The sequence below is a fragment of the Neovison vison genome, chromosome 13 (genome assembly GCF_020171115.1).
Source record: "Neovison vison isolate M4711 chromosome 13, ASM_NN_V1, whole genome shotgun sequence".
Lineage (NCBI taxonomy): Eukaryota > Metazoa > Chordata > Mammalia > Carnivora > Mustelidae > Neogale > Neogale vison.
The window spans coordinates 36,079,125-36,097,023 of record NC_058103.1 but is presented as its reverse complement, the minus strand read 5'-3'; the positions used below and the strand labels follow the sequence as shown (position 1 = coordinate 36,097,023).

Here is a 17,899-nt window from a genome sequence, read left to right as displayed (position 1 = left end):
GTCACATGCGGCTGGCTGCCATTGCCCAGTCCGGGAGTCCTGGGGGACTGGTGGGATCCTCCCTCTTCCTTTGGGGCCCTTTCAGTCTTTGGGCTATGGGATTGCTTGCTGGAAATTTCTCACCTCAGTTGCTACTTTGGCACGCATGGAAGGAAGGGCGGAGGGCACCTTATCTCCCTAAAGACTGGTCCAGGGAAAGAGTTGAGGAAGATGGTTGCCACTACCTGCTCTGCAGTAAGGAACGTGCTGTTTGCCTTGGAGCACGACATGCCCTCAGATGCTCCAGAGGCCTTCATTGCCAGGTGAGTGTAGTCACTGCACGGCCTCCTGCCTCAGTTTCCCCAGAGGGAGAAAGAGGCTGGTGAGTGGTATATACTAGTTTCCCTGTAGATGCTAAGAGGGATGTAAGGTTAGATGCATAGAGGCCAAGGGAAGACCCTGGCTACAAAGGTGAGACCCACCCCTGATCTGGGGATGTCAGGCTCCCGTGGAGAACTTCCCTCCTGCTGTTCTTGTTTGAAGTTAGTTAGCTACCCTTTGGCAGGGTGGTTCTGATCTCTAAGCTGTGCCTGCAAGAAGGGCTCCTGGGAAGGCCTAATAACTCTGGGTGCCTACCCCTGTGGTTGCAACCGGAACCTCACCCCCCTTCCAGAGGAATCATCTCTGTGTGCCCGAGGCTCCGCATAGGGAAGGTGATAGAGTAGCAGCTGAGGCCCCAGGGACTTAGGGTCTCTTCAGGGGGAAACACTTGCTGCCCCTAGTTTGATCCCTCTTTTGGACCTAAACCCAGTGAAGATGCTGGGTTGGAGCTGTATTGCTTTCAGAGTGGTGGGGGAGATCTTTGGGAACGAGTGCCCTCTTTCCCCCAGAGTTTGGACCTTCACAGCACGGGGAAGGCAGGGTGGGGGGAGCCTCTCCCTGGGGAAATTGTGCACAGGGCTCCTTTCGGCTGGGCTTGGGGAAGGGGGTGTTAGATGTTTGGTGGCCTTTGTACCCATGTGACTTGGTAAGGACCTCAGGAGAAGCTGAGCAAGGGGTGCTGTACCTTCATGGCCCAGCCCTCGGCATTTGTCGTAGTTTCCCAGCGGTGGTGTGACATGGGTGGTAGTACCCAGGTTACGGTTCCGTTTGCTGCCCAGAGTGATAGGTCATGAACTTCACTGTCTGTTCAGCCAGTACCCTCAGATGGTACCAGCTACAGCCAGGACATTGAGCCTTTGGCTTTGGGCTGCTTCACTGCAGATGCTGGCTATCCATCTTCAGTCTGGGGAACTGTACTGTCCCTAAGGGACCCTGGGTCTGAGTTGGACAGTGCTGGTTTGCCTGGGAGTTGGGGAGGATCCCAGAGTGGAGAAGCAGAGCCTTGGGCAATGTCAAGGTCTGTCTAAGAGGACCAGCTTGAGAACTCTTGCTCCCTTCCACCACCTGTGGTGGTATCAGAGGGCCCCGGAGGCAGTGGAGGCCCTTACATTTAGGACCCACCAACCTTGGTAGTGCCCCACCCCCACCTTTTTTTTTTTTTTTTTTTTTTTTTGGTGAGAGCAAGAAGGTGGAAGGGATATGGTGGCCCCTGAGGTATGAGTCCCAGTTCCAAGGAAGCCCCGTGGGAAAGAGGCCCCTTGTGTCCCTGGGGTCCCCAGCAGCCCCTCGGCTAGAGCTAGTGCCCTGGGTGCCTACCTGAAGCTTCTTCCTCATGCCCCTAAGGGGCAGCTCAGGCATTTCCCTTGTTCTCTTCCATTTCCCTGGCCTTGACCAAATGGGAGGCAGCCCCAAGCAAGGCCTGCTTTGGGAGTGGGCAGCATCTGAGGAACCTCCTCTGTCTTTTCCAGTTTTTGTGGGGCTTGAGGGCCAGAGGGCCCTCCGTCGGGAGGAGGGGGCAGGCGGGAGAGGAGCGCGGGCGCCTGGGAAACCGTTTCCCGCCCCAGGGGCTCCTGCCCTGGGCGGGAGCCTGGGCTGCATGGGAGCAGAGGCGGGTAGGAGCCGGCGGAGGCGGGCAGCGCAGCGCAGCGCAGCGGGCCCCTGGCCGCCGGCCGTGGTCGCGGTTGGAACAGGCAGGCACAGGCAGGGGCAGGGGAGGACTGAGCCCGGGCTGAGGCCGAGGGCGCCCCGCCAGTCCCTACACGGCCCGGTCCCGCCGGCGGGGCGCCAGAGAGGCTACTTCTTTTTGGGGAAGAAGCTGAATCTCTTTTCCTTGTCTTTCTTGCCAAGGCTGGCATCGGGACCGGTGACGGAGGGCAGGGGCAAGCTCTGTGCCTTGATGCGGATGCTCTGGGACTCGTTGATGGCGGTGCTCACGCCCTGCAGCCAGGACAGCATCTCCTCCTGCAGGGCGGGAGGGCCGTGGGCCACCAGGGAGGGGCATGCCCCAGGACTGCTGGTGGGAGAGGGACCCCCTGCTCCTTGGGCAGCAGGGGCAGCAGGGGTCTGGGCGAGGCCACCGTGCACTTACCTCGTCCTTGCCGTGGAAGAGCCACTCACTGCCATTGCTCAGCCTAGGACAAAAGAGGGTTTCCTGCTAGGTGGCCACCTCTGCCTGGAGAGGAGCCAGAATCCGGAGCCTCCCCAGGACCAGAACCCTCACAGGCAGCACAGCAACCTGCTGAGAGAGGTGAACATCTGCACTCTAAGCTAAGCCTCTTTGGTTTGAAAAGTTCCTGAGGGGCAACTTAGGTGAGGAGCTGGTCGCCTCCAGGCTGCCGTCCAGCTGCTGCCACCAAACTGAGCTGCCACGGAAGGGGCCCTGGGTGGGAGGGGCCTCACCGCAGCTTGAAGACATGCTTCTTCTTCTTGTAGTTGGCCGCGACCTCACAGATGGCGTGTCTCAGGGCCAGGGGTTCCTCCCCGTGGTAGGGCACCCCCAGCGCCAGATTCTTGGCGTCCTTGTAGAAGGTCAGCTCGCTGTTCCGGAGCACGCAGTACAGGTTGTTCCACGACCTGTGGAGATGCCGGCCAGCCGGTCACGCACGTCTGGGTGCGACACCCCTGTATGCAATTCTTACAGCTTTGCCTTTTTTTTTTTTTTAATGATACCATTTTTGCTCCTATAAATATTAACACATTTTACAGTTAGAAAAGGAAATGGAAATCATCTGTAATTCCACTACTGAAAGTTAGCTATTGTCAACGTTTTATGTATTTTCTTCTAGTCTTTCTATTCATATTTTCTTCTATTCACATGTTTAATGAAAATGGGTTATAGTGTATATTCAGTTTCATAGCCTGCTTTTATTTTTTTCATATCCTGCTTTTAAGATTAACACTATATCAGGGCACCTGGGTAGCTCAGTCGGTTGAGCATCCAACTCTTGGTTTTGGCTCACGTCATGATCTTAGGGTCCTGAGATGGAGCCCTGTGCTGGGCTGCGTGCCCAGGGGAGTCTGCTGGAGATCTCTCCCTTTCCTTCTGCCCACCCCCCACTCATGCCCACTTGCTCTCTAAAATAAACCTAAAAAAAATGATTAACAACATATATCATGAATATTTTCATATATCCTTCAAATCTTTCCTAAAAACAATTTTAGGAATTAATTTTAGGAAATAATAGGGTATCCCATTCTATATATAATCCCTTTATTGGCGGGTCCTATAATTACTGGAAATTTAAACAGTGCAGTTTAAACAGCAATGTGATAAACATCCATGCGTAAATCTTTGCTATAACTTGGGTCTTACCTTGAGGTACATTTCTTTCCAATTTTAGTATATGTGCTGCCGAAGCGAGCACTTGAGGTACATTTCTAAGAGTGGGATTAGTGAGTCTAGGACCAACACTGTAACCTTAACTTTCAAAGCCCTTTGTACCCATGAGCATATGTGATTCTCACCACAGAACTGAAGGGAGCAGAGCAGCATTTTGTTCTGGTTGTTATTTTTCGTTTTATTGAGATCTGCCTGGTATACTATACAAGCACTTCTTAAAGAAACATGTTTGTGCAAATCAAGACTCAGCCGATGTTTGGTGACAAGCTTATAAGCTTACTGGTAGGCAGACCTGAGCTCCTTGACCGACTGATGGGAAACTCCGTACCTATTCACACTTCACAGGAATGAAGGCTGGGGAACAGGGCAACGGTCAGCTTTTCCTCCTCCCTTTGGAGGGCAGGAAGGTGGAGAGCTTGTTGGGCTCATAGGGAGGAAAGACTGCCAGTTCAAAGAGAGAACTTGACCTGTGCTGGACAGGCAGGCTATAGAGCCTTTTCATGGGGCCCAGGTTTCTGACATGCAGAGAAGGATCCTCCAGGAAAGCTCCGATCTTGCCTGCAGCAGTCCTGCTTTGAGCTTGGACTCCCAAGTAAAGCAGTTGCTGAGAAGGAGCTGGGTCCTGGAGTAAAATACTGCCTCAGACAAATGACTTCTCTGAAATTCTGTTTCTCCATCTGGGAAGTAGAAACCTTGGTTGGTATCACAGGGTGCTTGTGAAGATGGTATCAGTCCGAACGATGCCTTGCCTTGCACATCGTAGGTGCTCAGTAAATGCTAGTTTCCCCTTTTCTAGTGGGCTCTGTATAAATAATAAACTTCTTCAGGGTGCTTGGGCCCCCAAATTCATTTTTGGGACATGCTTTAGCATGGTCCACCCTGCTCCCAGCCCAGGCTCTGTATGCTGCCACTTGCCTTCAACCTCCTGATGCTGCCCTGTGTCCCCACAACCCTGGAACGCTGCCGGGACCTTGGGTAGCAGCAGCCCTGAATGGACTAAACTCAAGGACGTAACTGCCTCAGGGCCAGGAAAGGATGTGGCCTTTGAATGAGTTCCTCAGGGTCACAGAGTTGCTGCAGGACAGCACTGGGAGGGACCCCCGGAAGGCATGTATGCCAGCTCCATTCTTCTCCCCTGTTCTACAGCTGGGGAAACAGGCCCAGATTGGTTAAAAAGTGGGCCTTGGTCAAGGATATGTTGTTACTGCCAAGACCTACCTACCTCTTACCAAGCTCTGGGATAAAAATAACGGCTAGTATTCACTGAGAACCTACTCTGTGCTAGGCCTGGGCCTGGGATCTGTACCGGAGGTATGGTCTCCTCATCCTCATTTTACAAATGGGGAAACCAAGGCTGAGTCACTTGTACAAGGGCATCGGATTTGAACTCAGGACTTTCCCCATCATGCCAAGTAGCTCCTGGGCTGACCCAAAGGGAGCTCTCCGGTCAGAGGCAGAAGGCCCCCTTTCCCCTACAAATGCCCGTGTTGCCGAGGCTCTGTAAGGGGAGAGGTCCCTGGGAGGCGCCCACACCTCCCCCCCAGGCGGCCCCTCCCGCACACACCTGTTGGATGCCTTCTTGTTGGGTCCCTCCAGGTCATGCTTGCGTCCCAGGTAGCCCTCCATCTGCACGCTGTACTCGTGGTCCCGCTGGGCTGGCAGCGTTGTAGGCTCATCACCCTCACTCAGAGGCGTGTCTAGGACCTTAAAGAGAGGCTCGGTGGCGGGCCTCTCATCCCCACTGGATTTCTCCTGCGGCCCCGGAAGGAGTGGCGGCTGTAGGTCCTGAGGCCACTGGCTCTCTTCTTCCCCCTGCTCAGGGGCATATGGGAGGAGCACACCTTGCTAGGGGTTCAGATCCAGGGGTGGCTACTTGGCAGGACTGGGAAGGCTGAGCCCCCGATCTCGCAGTCTCCTTTTTTTCTGGCCTTTTCTTGACCTGCGGGGGCCCCCTGGTCTGCTCCCATAGGCTCTTCGCATGCCTCTAGCTCCATCCCCACTCTCCCCCACCAACACTGATGGAGCTGCTTAGAGTCAGCTGAGGGGCCCGGGTGATGGTTTCAATGCGGGAGCTTTCCAATGCTGCCCCGGCCCCTCCAGCTGAGTTAAACGTCTGGCAAGATTTCCTATGAAGGGTTGTGCTGCTAACACAGATGTGAAAAACATCTAGTATATGTTGAATGGGGACTCTGCTGGTGCTTGCTTGTATCTAAGTCCCCAAAGCCAAGGGGACAGGCCCTAAGTCTCCCCTGCCACCTTATGAAGGGAGAACCTAGGTCCTCCTGGGTCACCGCTCAGGGCTAACTGCTCCTGCCCCCTCAGTGGACTGGGGTTGGTTGGAGTAGGGCAGTGGCTCCCAACCCCGGCTGCCTTCTACCGTGGCCTCAGGAGCTTTCACAGAACAGGCACCAGAGTGGGGGCAGCACAGTGGTAGTTCTGAGTAAGCTTTTCACACTCTCTAATGAGCAACTGTTGAGAATCCCTGCTGGGCTGGGGGGAGGGGAGGGGGGGAGTACTGTGGCTTTTACCTCCCTGCACTTCCCTGCGGGGCATGGGGTGTTCCGGCCCCTGCCCAGCCCAGTGAGGGGCCTCCAGTGGAGGCAGATGTCCACAAGAAGGGGAGCGGATCTGGTCCCATCTGCAGAGGCCTTTGTGACCTGCCTTTGTGCCTATGGCAGAAGAGGGCAGGACAGATAGGAGCAGCAGGGGCTGCCGGGCCCCCACCACCGCCGCCAGGTCGAGCACAAACGGGGCAGTCTTCTGTGTGCCAAATGAGCACCAATGAAGGGAGCCTTGCGCAAGCCAGCTCATCAGAGCCCTGTCTCCAGGCCTGACTGCTGGAGACCTTAGAGCACCAGGTGGGAAGGGTCTTTCTTGCAGATCGTTGAGCTGGCCACGTCTGGATGGCTGAAGGACCAAGGGCATCAGCCCAGGAGTACTAGGGCTGCCCCAGGCAGGAGACCAGGTTCCCTTTGCTACTCCCTGCTGCTTGCCTCAAAACTGAAGGTGGAGCCTGGAGAAGCCAAAGAAGGGCAGAGACCCTGTGCTCCCCATTGTGGGTCCTTCAGACCATGACTCAAACCTGAAATAGAGAAATGGAGGATGGGAGAAAGTGGACACAACATTGGATAGTGGATTGAAGCTTTAAACAGACACACACTGGGTAGACTCTTTAACAGCTGAAAGTGACCGAGGACTGCCCGAGATGGTATTAAAGCAATGGAAAGAGAGGCTTAATGCTGAAGTCTGACACCAAGGCTGGGAGAAAGGTTTGGATGCCATCAAATTAGGACTGCCCAATAGACAGTTTTAAGTTGGGGTTCCAGTAAGATCTTCTTTAAAGAAAGGATAATGGGACTGAAAAGTTTGAAGACCACTAACCTAGTCCAATACCTTTAATCTATGAGGAAATCTATGCTCAGAGAGGTTAAGTGACTTACCCAGGCCACACAGCTAGTAAGTATCAGAAGTGACTGAGAGCATGCACTCCAGAATTCAAGAAGGTAAGGGTTTTTGTTTTTGTTTTTTAAAATTGTATCTTTAGGTCTTTCATCTTTTCCTGTCTTAGAGCCCCATGAGAGCTGTGGCTGGCTGACACTCATCTTAACTCATCCGTAGTACTTGTAGCTTCAAATGTCTGCAGTGAGCTAGCACTGGCCACAAGGATCTAGAGGACCCAAAGCCCTGTCCGGATCATCCTCTAGCAGGGAGGGGAAGGGCAGGATTGGCAGGGATGAGACTGGGAGCCTGGGTTCGGGCTTCTGTGGACTCCATCAGGCTGTCTTTCTGACTGGGTGTAAAACTTGGTGGGGGGTGGGTTATTAATGCAGGAAGTGAAGCCTCTTTCATCCCCCAGCTCTCCATCTGGCTGTACTGCTCCTAGTCATGGGCCAGAGCTTTCCCTGCACCTGCAGGGGCTTGTTGGGGGGGGGCAGTCAGAGAAGACCCTCACAGCCATGTGTGCCTCTCTTGCTCAGCCTCTGCTCTCTGCAGACTGGTTATACTGGGGACTGTGTCCACATATTCTCCCCGTGCTGCCATTCTCCTTCCTTTCTGGAACTGTCCTCTGAAAATAAAGGTAGATTTTTCCAGGACTGCCAACTTCATCTTAACCTTCCTTCTACTTCCTCCTCCTGAGTGCCAGACCGCCACTCCCTAGCAGGGGCATTCAGAGGCCAATGGCCTGCAAGGTCACAAGTGAAATAGCCAGGTCATGGGATTGTTTTAGAAAATGGGGTTTTCCAATGTCTGCAAAGGTTTCTTCTGTGCTCTTGACTGTTTGTGTGGAGACAATTTAAAAGCCACTCTGTCCCTCTGTCCTGAAGGCCAAGGCCTGAGCAAGAGCCCAGCATGAGGGAGAGAGGAGTGTTTGGCAGAGCTGCTCTTTGGGGCTAAGGGAGGAGCCTCAGATGAGAAAGATGGGTCAGAAGGGTCTTTGGCCAGAAGGATCTAACTTTCCCAGCCCCCTTTCTAAAAGAAAGCTGGGGGAGGGTGGGAGGTTGAGGGGGGGCATGTTCCTGCTGTCCCTGGAACTGTGCCATGCTCCGATATGAAGAGTCTGCCTCGCCCTATAAGGGAGGGATGGGTGGGGAGCAGAACAGGAGGAGGGGTGGCTAGGTGAGGAGTGGGGCCCAGAGCTACTGGGGCCCAGACTACTCGTGTGGCTATAGAGACAGGCAGTTTCTGCTGAAAGGCCCTGGAGAGGGGAGATGATCTAAGACTCCCTCCTGTCCTCTGTCCTATAAGGCAGGAGGCCCACTGCTTTAGCCCCTCGCCCCCGAGGACAGAGCACAGATTTCACCCACACTGCTGAGGGTGCCTCGCCGGGGGATGCCACTTGGGGTGGCTAAAAGAGAGGGACTGGAGGAAATTCTTGGTGGCAGGCTGGAGCAGCTGCGCAATCTAGACAATAAATGGGAGTGACTGCCTGTGGGAGAACGGCCTGGGTTGGGGGGCTGGAATCAGGGACGTGGAGCCAGGTTCTCCCATTTGGGGAACAGGTGGCTGAAGTGGGGGCATCTGAGAGGGAGTGTGTGTGTGTGTGTTGGCTGCTGGGATCGTGAGGTCAGAGGAGGGTAGAGGACAGGCAGCACTGCCTGTGGTTTGGGGACATCAGCGGAAGAAAAGGCACAGACAGGAGAGGCTTTTAGGATCTCACAGGACTGTAGTCAGGCAGGGAGAGGCCTCTCAGTTCCTGATGGGCAGGGGATGGCCACCTCTTTTCAGAGTCTTGTAAGCTTGACTTTTTAGGGTCCTGCCTTGCTAGGAAGCTGGCCTGGGCAGGCGAAGTATGCAGAGGACCACAAAGGAGGTTCAAGAAGTGGGGGAAAGATGGGTACATTTCTGCTCTGGACTAAAGGAGCTGAAGGTGTACTTCCAGGCCCAGCCAGCTGGTGGTGCAGAAGACAGCACAGAGATGGCCAACTTTCCAGCTCCCATGAGAAAAATCACCTGGCCTGGGACCACAGGGTGTTTTGGAGGTTCTAGAAGATGCTCAGTGAACTCAAGATGTATTAACAAGCAAGGTAACACAAGTGAGGGAGCTTCTCTCTAAAGGAGATGCTGACAAGCGAGAACCAGGCCATGAGGGTGCGCCCCCCCCCCCCCCCCCCCCCGCTGAAGACACCATTCTACCTTGTCATGTGCTGTTCTTGCCATCTGATCTCACAGCGAGGACTGAGCCTGGAATGCATACTTGGGCAGATAAAGGGGGAGGCGCTGGGGGGGGTGGTTTGGGAGGGCTCTGGCAATGGATGTTAGAATTCATATGGAGAAGGCTTCTTTTAAGAGATGGAAGACTGCAGTGAGGGACAGAAGAAAACAAAGGGAAAAATAAAGGCAGATACTCTCCTAGATGCCAGATGTTCTACCTATATTCTCTCTCCCAATAATCACACCTATGAGGCAGGTATCATCACCACCCCTATTTTATAGATTCTGGAAAGGGGGGGTTAGGGGGGATGAGTAACTTGCTCAGGCACACATCTAGTGAGTGGAAAGTCAAGGTCCCGAACTCTGCATTCTTCCTACAGAATCCTGCTGCACGAGGAGCAGGAACTACCGCTCCAGAGGAAGGCACCTATGCGGTGCAGTTCTTGATCAAAATGGGCCGAGCCCGCGGATGTGGGGTGAGTCAGAGAAGACCTTTAGGGGCCGGAAGAGGGGCTTGGGGCCACAGGAGACCTATGGCTGGATGCCTGAGGCAATCAAAACAAGGCTATGAAACGAGGTGAGGGAAGCCAGTCACTTCTACAGATGAGCATTGCATGCTCCCCCTTGTGTCTGATGTCTGGGCGCTCGTCCTCTGGGAAAGAGGTGGGAAGGACTGTGGGCAGGCGGGCTGGGAAGACAGTTCAGAAGACAGTTGTTTACAAGGGAAGAAATGCTTTGTTGAGTTGAGAGCAGAAATGAAGAGATGGCAACTCAGGGTGAGCAGAGACAAATGCCTACAGAGAGAAGCCAGCAGGAGTGGCTGGGGGGCAGCTGTCACGAGAGGTGGGACGAGGGGGCAGAATGGCTCCACATGGGACCCCAGGGGCCAGCTATCCACATGAGATGACAGCTAGCCCAGCAGGGAAGATGATGAGGGTGGAGGAAGGCACCAGGTGAAGTGAGGGGAAAGGAGAGGGAGTGTTCGGGGTCCCCTCAGACAGGGATGGGGAGACCTGGTCCACTGCCACCATGGGTGGGAGGAGAATGAGGCTTCCTTGGGAGCGGTCTTCATCATTCCTGCCAGCAGTGTGGGCTCTTGTCCCTCTGCCCTCGAGAAGCTGGTGGCCGCTCCATCCCATGGTGACTCTGAGCCAGTTACTCAGAAAGATTAAGATGCCCACTCCCCCATCCAGCTCCGACGCCCAGTGGTTAAGCTGGCAGCTTCAAGCCCCATTTCTGAGATGCCTCCAGTGTTAACTGGGTTCTGTCCCAAGTCTGTCAGTATCTGGGATGCTCTGAAACACAGCTTGGAAGAAAGAATTTAGGGGTGGCCTTTGGAGCAGCCCAGCCGGGAGGGTCACATGTGGCCATAGCACAGAGAGCTGGACACACCCAGCAGCGGACACAGGTCCAGAAGGAGCCCGCAGTGGCAGGGGGCAGGGCCAGACTCAGGCAGACCTCAGTCTCGCCACCACTGATTCAGGCATCTGGGGGAGACAGGGCCACTCCCAGGTTTGGGGAAAACAGGTCCTCTCCAGGCCCCTTCTGCTCCTTATGAACAAATGGGATTCGCCTGGGCTGACAAACGCCTGAAGCAGCAGCTATGTTGGGCCTCACGGGGCGGGGAGGAAAGATGGGAAAAGCTTGCTCGGGCATGAAGAAACACAGCTGCTCCTCACACACCCACGTCCCTTCCATCCAAGGAAGCGGAGCCCAGCCTCTGGCCGCGGAGTAAAGCTTCAGGCTGCTCGCCAGGGAAGCCGCTCAGAGGGGAGCTGCCCAGCCTGCCAAGGGGGCGACAGTGGCCGGAGCCAGCCAGGCTTGGTCTGAAAGGTATCCTGGCTGTGACCCAGAGCCCACTCGGCACCCGGCACACGCCCCTCACATCTGCAAGTGCCGGTCATTTCCCTGAAGCCACGGTGACCTCTGAGACCTTGAAAGGGAGGGGCGCGGGATCTAGGCAGCCCGACTGCCCGCCCTCCTCCCGGATGAGCCGCCCAGCCCTCCCTGGGGCAGCCAGCAGCGGGCAGTCTGGGAAGGGCGTGCTGAGAATGCCGTCTGTGGGCTGCGTGTGGCCAGAGCTCTCCCTGGGTCGCTGACGAAGGGGCCCGATAGCAACAGCACCCAGCAGTCGCTCGCTGGAGTAGCCTCACGTGCCACCCCGTGACTCTGAGGACTGACTCGTTGCTCTTGTGGTCACAGCCCCTAGGAACACCAGTCCCTTTCAGGGATGTCCCTTCCATGGTCACAGTTGCCCCACGGGGAGAGTTCCTCACGCAGGCCCCAATTCCCAATCCCAAAGCCAAGAAACATGCAGTGCGCAGCAGACATCCAAGCCCTGTCGGGGACCCTTAAGTCCGGAGTGACTTGGACCCACTGTGAAACCGTCTGTCTGCTGTGAAATCAACCACGTGTCACCACAGATACTACACCAGGGACTCTCAGGCCCCCAGGCTCTGGAAGACGAGGGTGCTTAACGAGACTCCCCAGCCCCTTCTAGAGCCACACCCCGAATGAAGGGGAGAAACGCAAGGCAGGGGGATTAGGGTGACAGTGCCCCAGGCACTAAGAGGAAGGGGGATGGCTCAGCTTGCTGCCAGGCACCCATCCAGCACCCTGGGGCCATCTTCAGAGCACAGACCCCGCCCCCCCCCCCCCCCAGCTGAGGCTCAACCCTGCCTCTCTCCGCCAAACAAGGACGAAGACAAATACCCCAGCCCTTTACCTCCTTTCCCCTCTCCAGCCTCACACCAACTAGCACCTGACAAGCGAACAGGCTCCTCAGAACTAAGGATGAGACCAGAAGAGAGAGGGGAAACCCACCTCTCCCAGCCTCTCCTTTATTTTGGTACATTTTTGACACACAGGAATGTTCTAGATTTTCTGTAATCCCCAAGAGAGGACTTTATAAAGGTGAGGGGACCCAGGAGGATTAGGCGGTTTGTCTAAAATCATGCAGGAAGTCTTCCTTAGAATTAGGGACTGGAACCCAAAGTCCTGACTTCCACTCCAGAAGTTTTGGCTTTCGTGATACCTTGTTTTTTCTGCGTGGCTGCATACATACTTACACACTTACCTGTATGAATGTTTTTTTTTTTGTTTTTTTTTTTTTTTACCAGAACATGCTCTAATGTGGAAAGGGAGTGAGGGAGGCAATTCATTGTATGGTGATGTGCTTGAGGAAAAGACTGAGGTGGAGTGGCACGCCTGCAGCCGGAAGAGGGAGGGCTGAGCTGGGGCCAGCAGACTGCTCCCCACCCCCACCGTGCTGTGTAGCCGGCTAGGCAGGGGTTCAGGTGCCTGGCCCACTCCCATCCGCTCCCTCAAGCAGGAAGCCAGCATGCACTAGTGACAGGTTTCACAGAAAGCAACACCACATGGTTCTATTCTACAGGGTGCCCACACCAGACCACACATAGGGGACAGCAGGAGAGCCACCGTGCCCCAGGCCAGACCAGAGAGAAGGGGCAGCGCACTGCCAGCCCTTCCCAGGAGAAGCCTGTGATTTCTGTAAAGGTGTCCCAGGCTCATGGGACCCATTTTCCTCTCTTCTCAGGTCAAAGACCAATTGCAGATCCTCATAAAGCCCAACAAAGGGCTCAGAAACGAGAAGTAGCAGGGAATTTCTTTCCATGAGGCCTCAGGCCTGGTGTTCCCTGGATTTGCCATCTGGTTTCTTCCTGTACCAAACACAGGTATTTTCCCCTCTGGCGCAGTGGCCGGCTCTCTGGGAAGGGTCTCAAATGTAGGCTCATTCCCTCCTTCCAGAGATACTCAGGTCCAAGCAGATTTTATTTCCCCAAACCCAGTGACATTCAGGCGCTGGACAGAGGCAGCTCTGATGCACACATAATTCCATTTGCACAGACGTACACGACACAAACCACGGAGTCGCACAGGTAGTCACAAAGGAGCCCACAGACCCAGGAAGCCACTGCACGGAGACACACAGGGATGGACAGCCGAAGCACGGGCGGTGTGTGACAGTCCCCGTCCCAGCCCCAGCGTCCACTGTTCCTGCCAGCCCCCAGAGTTCTCTCTCCTTCCAGGAGGGGCTGTCTCTGGGAAAAAGGGGCTGGGACGAAGTCCACCAGAGACCCCACATGCGGTGATGGCGCTTCAGAGGGCACTTCTGGGAGAGGCCCTCCATCGGGAGCCCAGGAATGCCCTCTGCTGGACATGACGGGCCGGTGCAGCTCAGAAAGGGAGGCCTCTGGCCAGGCTGGAGGCCACAGAGGGTGCTCGGCGTGGGAGGGGGTGTGTGTGACTCTCAGAAGTGTGAGAAGAGCTGAGATACAGACCTGATGGGGATTCTGCACAGGAAATATGCATTGTAGGTGCATTTTTCTGGGGTGGCTGGTGTATCAGAGATTTCCACCTAGAATACCAATCTCCCTAAAAGTTCAGGCAAGCTCCAGCGGGCAGCTGGACAGGTGGGGCGCATGCACTGGTGAGCCATGCAAGGCACATGCTGAAGTCTCGTCTTCTTAGCTGCTCCCCAGGGCATTTCTCCAAAATTGGGGTTATAGCCTCAGGTTCCCTGCACGGACACCTTGGGTCTTTTCAGCTAATGGACCTATTCCTTCCTGAAGCCATGTGTCCCACACCTTTGGCAGCTGGTCTATCTTGGACCCTCCCAACACTTCCATCAGCCCAGACTCTGCCGCACCCTCCTTTTCTATAAGGTTGGGGGACTGGCCCTGTGACGCAGAAGCCCTCGGGCTCTCTTTTGGTCCAGCAGGGCTCCCTGAAGTCTGTTCCTGCTTCAGAGCCAGCTCTACATCCCAACCCACCCATAGGCATTAGGCCGGGGGTGGGGGGAGCAAAGGGGAGGGGGCTCAGGGTAGGAAGGAGGGATCTGCTAGAGGGTTGGGTGTCCCCCCTTCACTGTCCTGAATGCCCATGGCTGGGGCAGGTGAGGTCAGATGGTCTGTGTATATGTGAGTGTGAGTGTGTGTGTGTGTGTGTGTGTGTGTGAAAGTGTGTGTAGGGCATGCTGGGTTAAAGACGGAGTAAGACGGAACATGGGAGAATGATGGGATGGTATATAAAAATAAACCTTCCCTGGATCAACTCTTTCTCCTAATGTAGATAGTGATGTATTTGGACAATAAAATTTATTAGACTAGATAAAATCAAACTAAAAAGAGTCATGTCAGTGGGCTGGCATGTCAGTTTCTTTGGGGTGAAGGAAGGAGGGGAATTATTCTAGAAATTAAGAAAACCTAAGTGAGAAGGAAGACTGATGTGAAAGAGGAGTCTGGAAGCATGGGTGGTACAAGCCTGTCCTCACGTTCGGCCCTGGCTGAGCCTAGTACGGATGGGAGGGCTCTGGCAGCAAGGACTCCCAGGAACCAGACAAATAGGACAGGAAACTGACCGGGGACGTTCTCTCGGTGGCTGCGCGATGCGGACCTCGGGGAGCCTCCCCTGCTGTCTCCCCTTCTTCCTCTTGAGGCCTGTGGAAGACCCAGCCCCTCTTTAGAAACTGCCTCCCTGAAGCCAGTGCCTGGCTTCCCGCTCTTCCCACCAGGAGCCTGTCCGCTCTCTCCTGGTCCCGGCCTCCCAGCAACAGGCTCTCAGCAAGGAACTGCTTAATTGGAAACACTATGGCAGACTCTTCAGAAATGGACACAGTTGAAGGCAGAATGGCCTCTGGAGCATGTGTTCAGTGGCTCCCAGAGCAGGGGGCCGTTTCTGCCTGCACCAGGCCTTCAGACCACCCGTGATTTGGGGGAAACACAAGCTCCTCTCTGCCTTTAGCCTGCAGACACCCCAGACTTCTCTGGCTAGTGGCCTAGGTGTGAGAGGAATTATTAAGACATCCGGGGGCCTGTTTCTGATGAAAAGCACCTTCCCTTCCCCTTCCCACCCATCCTCCTTGGCAGAACGCTCCTGCTAAATCCTCCTGGCCCTCCCCACTTACCCACTCTCCTCTTCGGGTCTGTCTGGGGTCTGGCGTTCTTTTAGCTCAAGCTAAGGGGAAGAAAAGACCCAGGGTATCAGAGTAGCCACAGAGAAGAGGCTTTCACTGCTTGACAGCCTTCCCTAAACACAGCTCCCCACGCACCTGGTGTTTGTTCTTTTTGAAATTACCGCCTTTATCTTTTGCATTCGGAAGTGCTTTCTACGTCTCCTATTTCCTTCCCACTCTGCCCCTCGCCAAGCCTTGTATACTGTCCGTGTATGCCTAATAACAGGCTCAGAGTTCCTAACTTGAGGTCCCCCCTCCTCTGAGGTGTGGCTGCGGGGCCTCCCGGTACGCATTCCCAGCTCACCGTGGTGGGCTTCTCCAGGGCGGCAAAGCGCTCCGCCCAGCTGGCCGTGGACTTCTCAAAAGCCTCATGCCTCCTGATAAGCTTCTCCACACCATCCACCGTGTGTCCAAAGTCCCGGCTGGCCAGGTAGGGCTCCTGGGCGATCAGCCACGCTTCGGCCACAGAGGCGTCCCTCGAGAACTGGCACACTTCCAGTACTGCCATGGGGAACAAGCCACAGACCCACCCACAGGGCCCAAGGAGGGCCTGTTAGCACTCAGCAGTGAGCTGCTCCCCAGACGAGGAGCTGGTGGCCAGGCAGGAGGCCCTCACAGGGGTCCCTGAACCATGGGGACACCCTGCTCAGCGGTGACCTACTGCCTGAGACCACTCGATCCCATGCCACATGGGGGAGGGTTTCCTCATCTCCATCCATAGTTATATTGGAAAAACACATGAAATAGAACAAACTCTACTTGGAAAAAAATGTAGCTTAGAGTCCCCTTTTGACAAGCAGCCTTTTGCCCTACACACTCCCTTCCCAGTCCTTGGCTGCCTCCCATAATTGTGCCCAAACAGCCGTGGGGCTGTCAGGTCTTCCTGGCTTGCGTGCAGCTCCCTCCTGAGTGGTAGGACTTTCCCTTTCCTCGGTCTCCAGCTGCAGAGGACAGAGCTCTGTGTCTGACATGCCTCAGATCCAGCAGTGGGAGGTGCTAGAGCCTTAATCTGACCCCTCCCCCCGGCTTCAGGGACACCAGCCTGGCACACAGTGGTGGTGTCCTCCTGGCAGAAGCTGAGCCACTCATGTTCTGCCTGGACCCAGGCGGGGCCGAGGGCAGGCAGGGAGAGGGCATGTGGGCTGGTTAGAGGTGGGCAGCCAGCAGCGTGTCTATGTGGCTCCTCTGTGTGGACCCCCGAGGACCTTGGCTCCAGAACCTTGCTTATGGGTGGCGTTCTGGGGTCTCCTATCTAGGAGGTGAAAATCACTCCTGCCCCGCCCCCACCTCAGCAGGAGTCTGCCCCCCGCCAAGTTCTGGGTGTACTCACGCATGCGGAGCTGTTCCTGGCGGTCCTCCCACTTCTCATCCATCTCCTTCCTCCTGGATAGCACCTGCTTCAGTTTCTCGCTAATCTGTGGGAAGGAAGGGAGAACGGCTCAGGCTTTTAGTAAACCTTCCCCTTGTCTGAGGTGGTGTGCAAATGCGTCCTGCAAAGCATGCTGAGTTTGGTCACAAGGACCTCACTTCAAGTCTTGGCCCTGCCACCAGCCAGTTGTGCCACCTGGGCAAGTGACTTAACATCTCTGAGGCACGTGTGCCTCTCCTAGGAAATGGGTCTTGCCAACGCCACAGCATGCACACATGTGGGTGGCTAGGTGGGCTATGAGCCCACTCTCCTCTACTAAGCTGCCAGCCTTGGCTGGGGCCGATGCGGCCCCAATCCCTGGGCCTGCACACGGCTCTGACGCTCCACGGGTGAGAGAGTCTCCTCAGAGAACCCACGGCTCATAGCTCCCTCCCAGGAAACTGTCCAGCCCAGCGAGAATGCAGGCAAGGACAGAGAGGGGCTCCCCTTCACCCCACTGTCCTCTCACCTCCTCCGAGGCCTGGTGCTGCCTCTCCAGCAGGGACTCGCCCAGCTCTATGCAGGCACTAAAGTTCTTGCTCCGGGTGTCGATCTCCGCCTTGATGCCCTGGTGATACTTCATGAGCAGTTCCACTGAGGAGACATCCCTGGGGGATGAAGGGGGGGGTCAAGGGTCAGGGAGGGAGTTTGAGGAAGAAGGAAACTCTGGGTGACTCTGGCCTGCCTGATGTCAAGTCCAGACCACAGAGGGCCGCCTTCCACCTGCCTGGGACTCCATCCCCACTTCCTCCTCTCTCTCTGGCCAGCCAGGGAGTCCTCTGTCAGCCTAGCCCCAGCGGGAACATTGATGCCCTAGTGTCTTCCATTGGTCAGCTGGCAGGGGATGAGTCAGGGGTTTGGGGACCCCAGAAGGAGTCTGGGAATATTATTTGAGAATAAAAAGGAATGAGGTTCTGATCCTCGCGACAACATGGATGAACCTTAAAAGGTTTGTACTAAGTGAAAGGAGCCAGTCCCAAAGGACCCCGTACTGTAAGAGTCCCCTTCCAGGACAAATCTAGGACAGGCAAATCTAGAGAAATGGAAACTAGACTCGTGGTTGCCAGGAGCTCGGGGGAGGAGGGAACTGTGGGGTGATGACTGCTAACGGGTACCGGGATTCTTTCTGGGGTGATGAAAGTCTTCTAAACTTAGAATGTGGTGA

At 55.4% G+C, this 17,899-nt stretch overlaps 1 protein-coding gene across 2 annotated transcripts in view; it reads right to left on the bottom strand.

Moving 5' to 3' along the window:
• Window positions 1-2,150: 2,150 nt before the first annotated feature.
• Window positions 2,151-17,899, bottom strand: part of SPTB (spectrin beta, erythrocytic) — an 86,404-nt gene continuing 70,655 nt past the window's right edge. The window contains exons 28-36 of one of the 2 annotated variants that reach the window (XM_044229791.1): window positions 17,204-17,342; window positions 16,657-16,741; window positions 15,631-15,827; window positions 15,279-15,328; window positions 14,733-14,811; window positions 5,265-5,512; window positions 2,761-2,934; window positions 2,450-2,492; window positions 2,151-2,322 (exon numbers count right to left, since the gene is read on the bottom strand). In XM_044229791.1, coding sequence (XP_044085726.1) covers window positions 2,155-2,322; window positions 2,450-2,492; window positions 2,761-2,934; window positions 5,265-5,512; window positions 14,733-14,811; window positions 15,279-15,328; window positions 15,631-15,827; window positions 16,657-16,741; window positions 17,204-17,342 — 1,183 coding nt within the window. In that variant the 3' untranslated portion in view covers window positions 2,151-2,154. The remainder of the gene's footprint in view (window positions 2,323-2,449; window positions 2,493-2,760; window positions 2,935-5,264; window positions 5,513-14,732; window positions 14,812-15,278; window positions 15,329-15,630; window positions 15,828-16,656; window positions 16,742-17,203; window positions 17,343-17,899) is intronic. The other variant, XM_044229792.1, reaches the window with a different exon arrangement.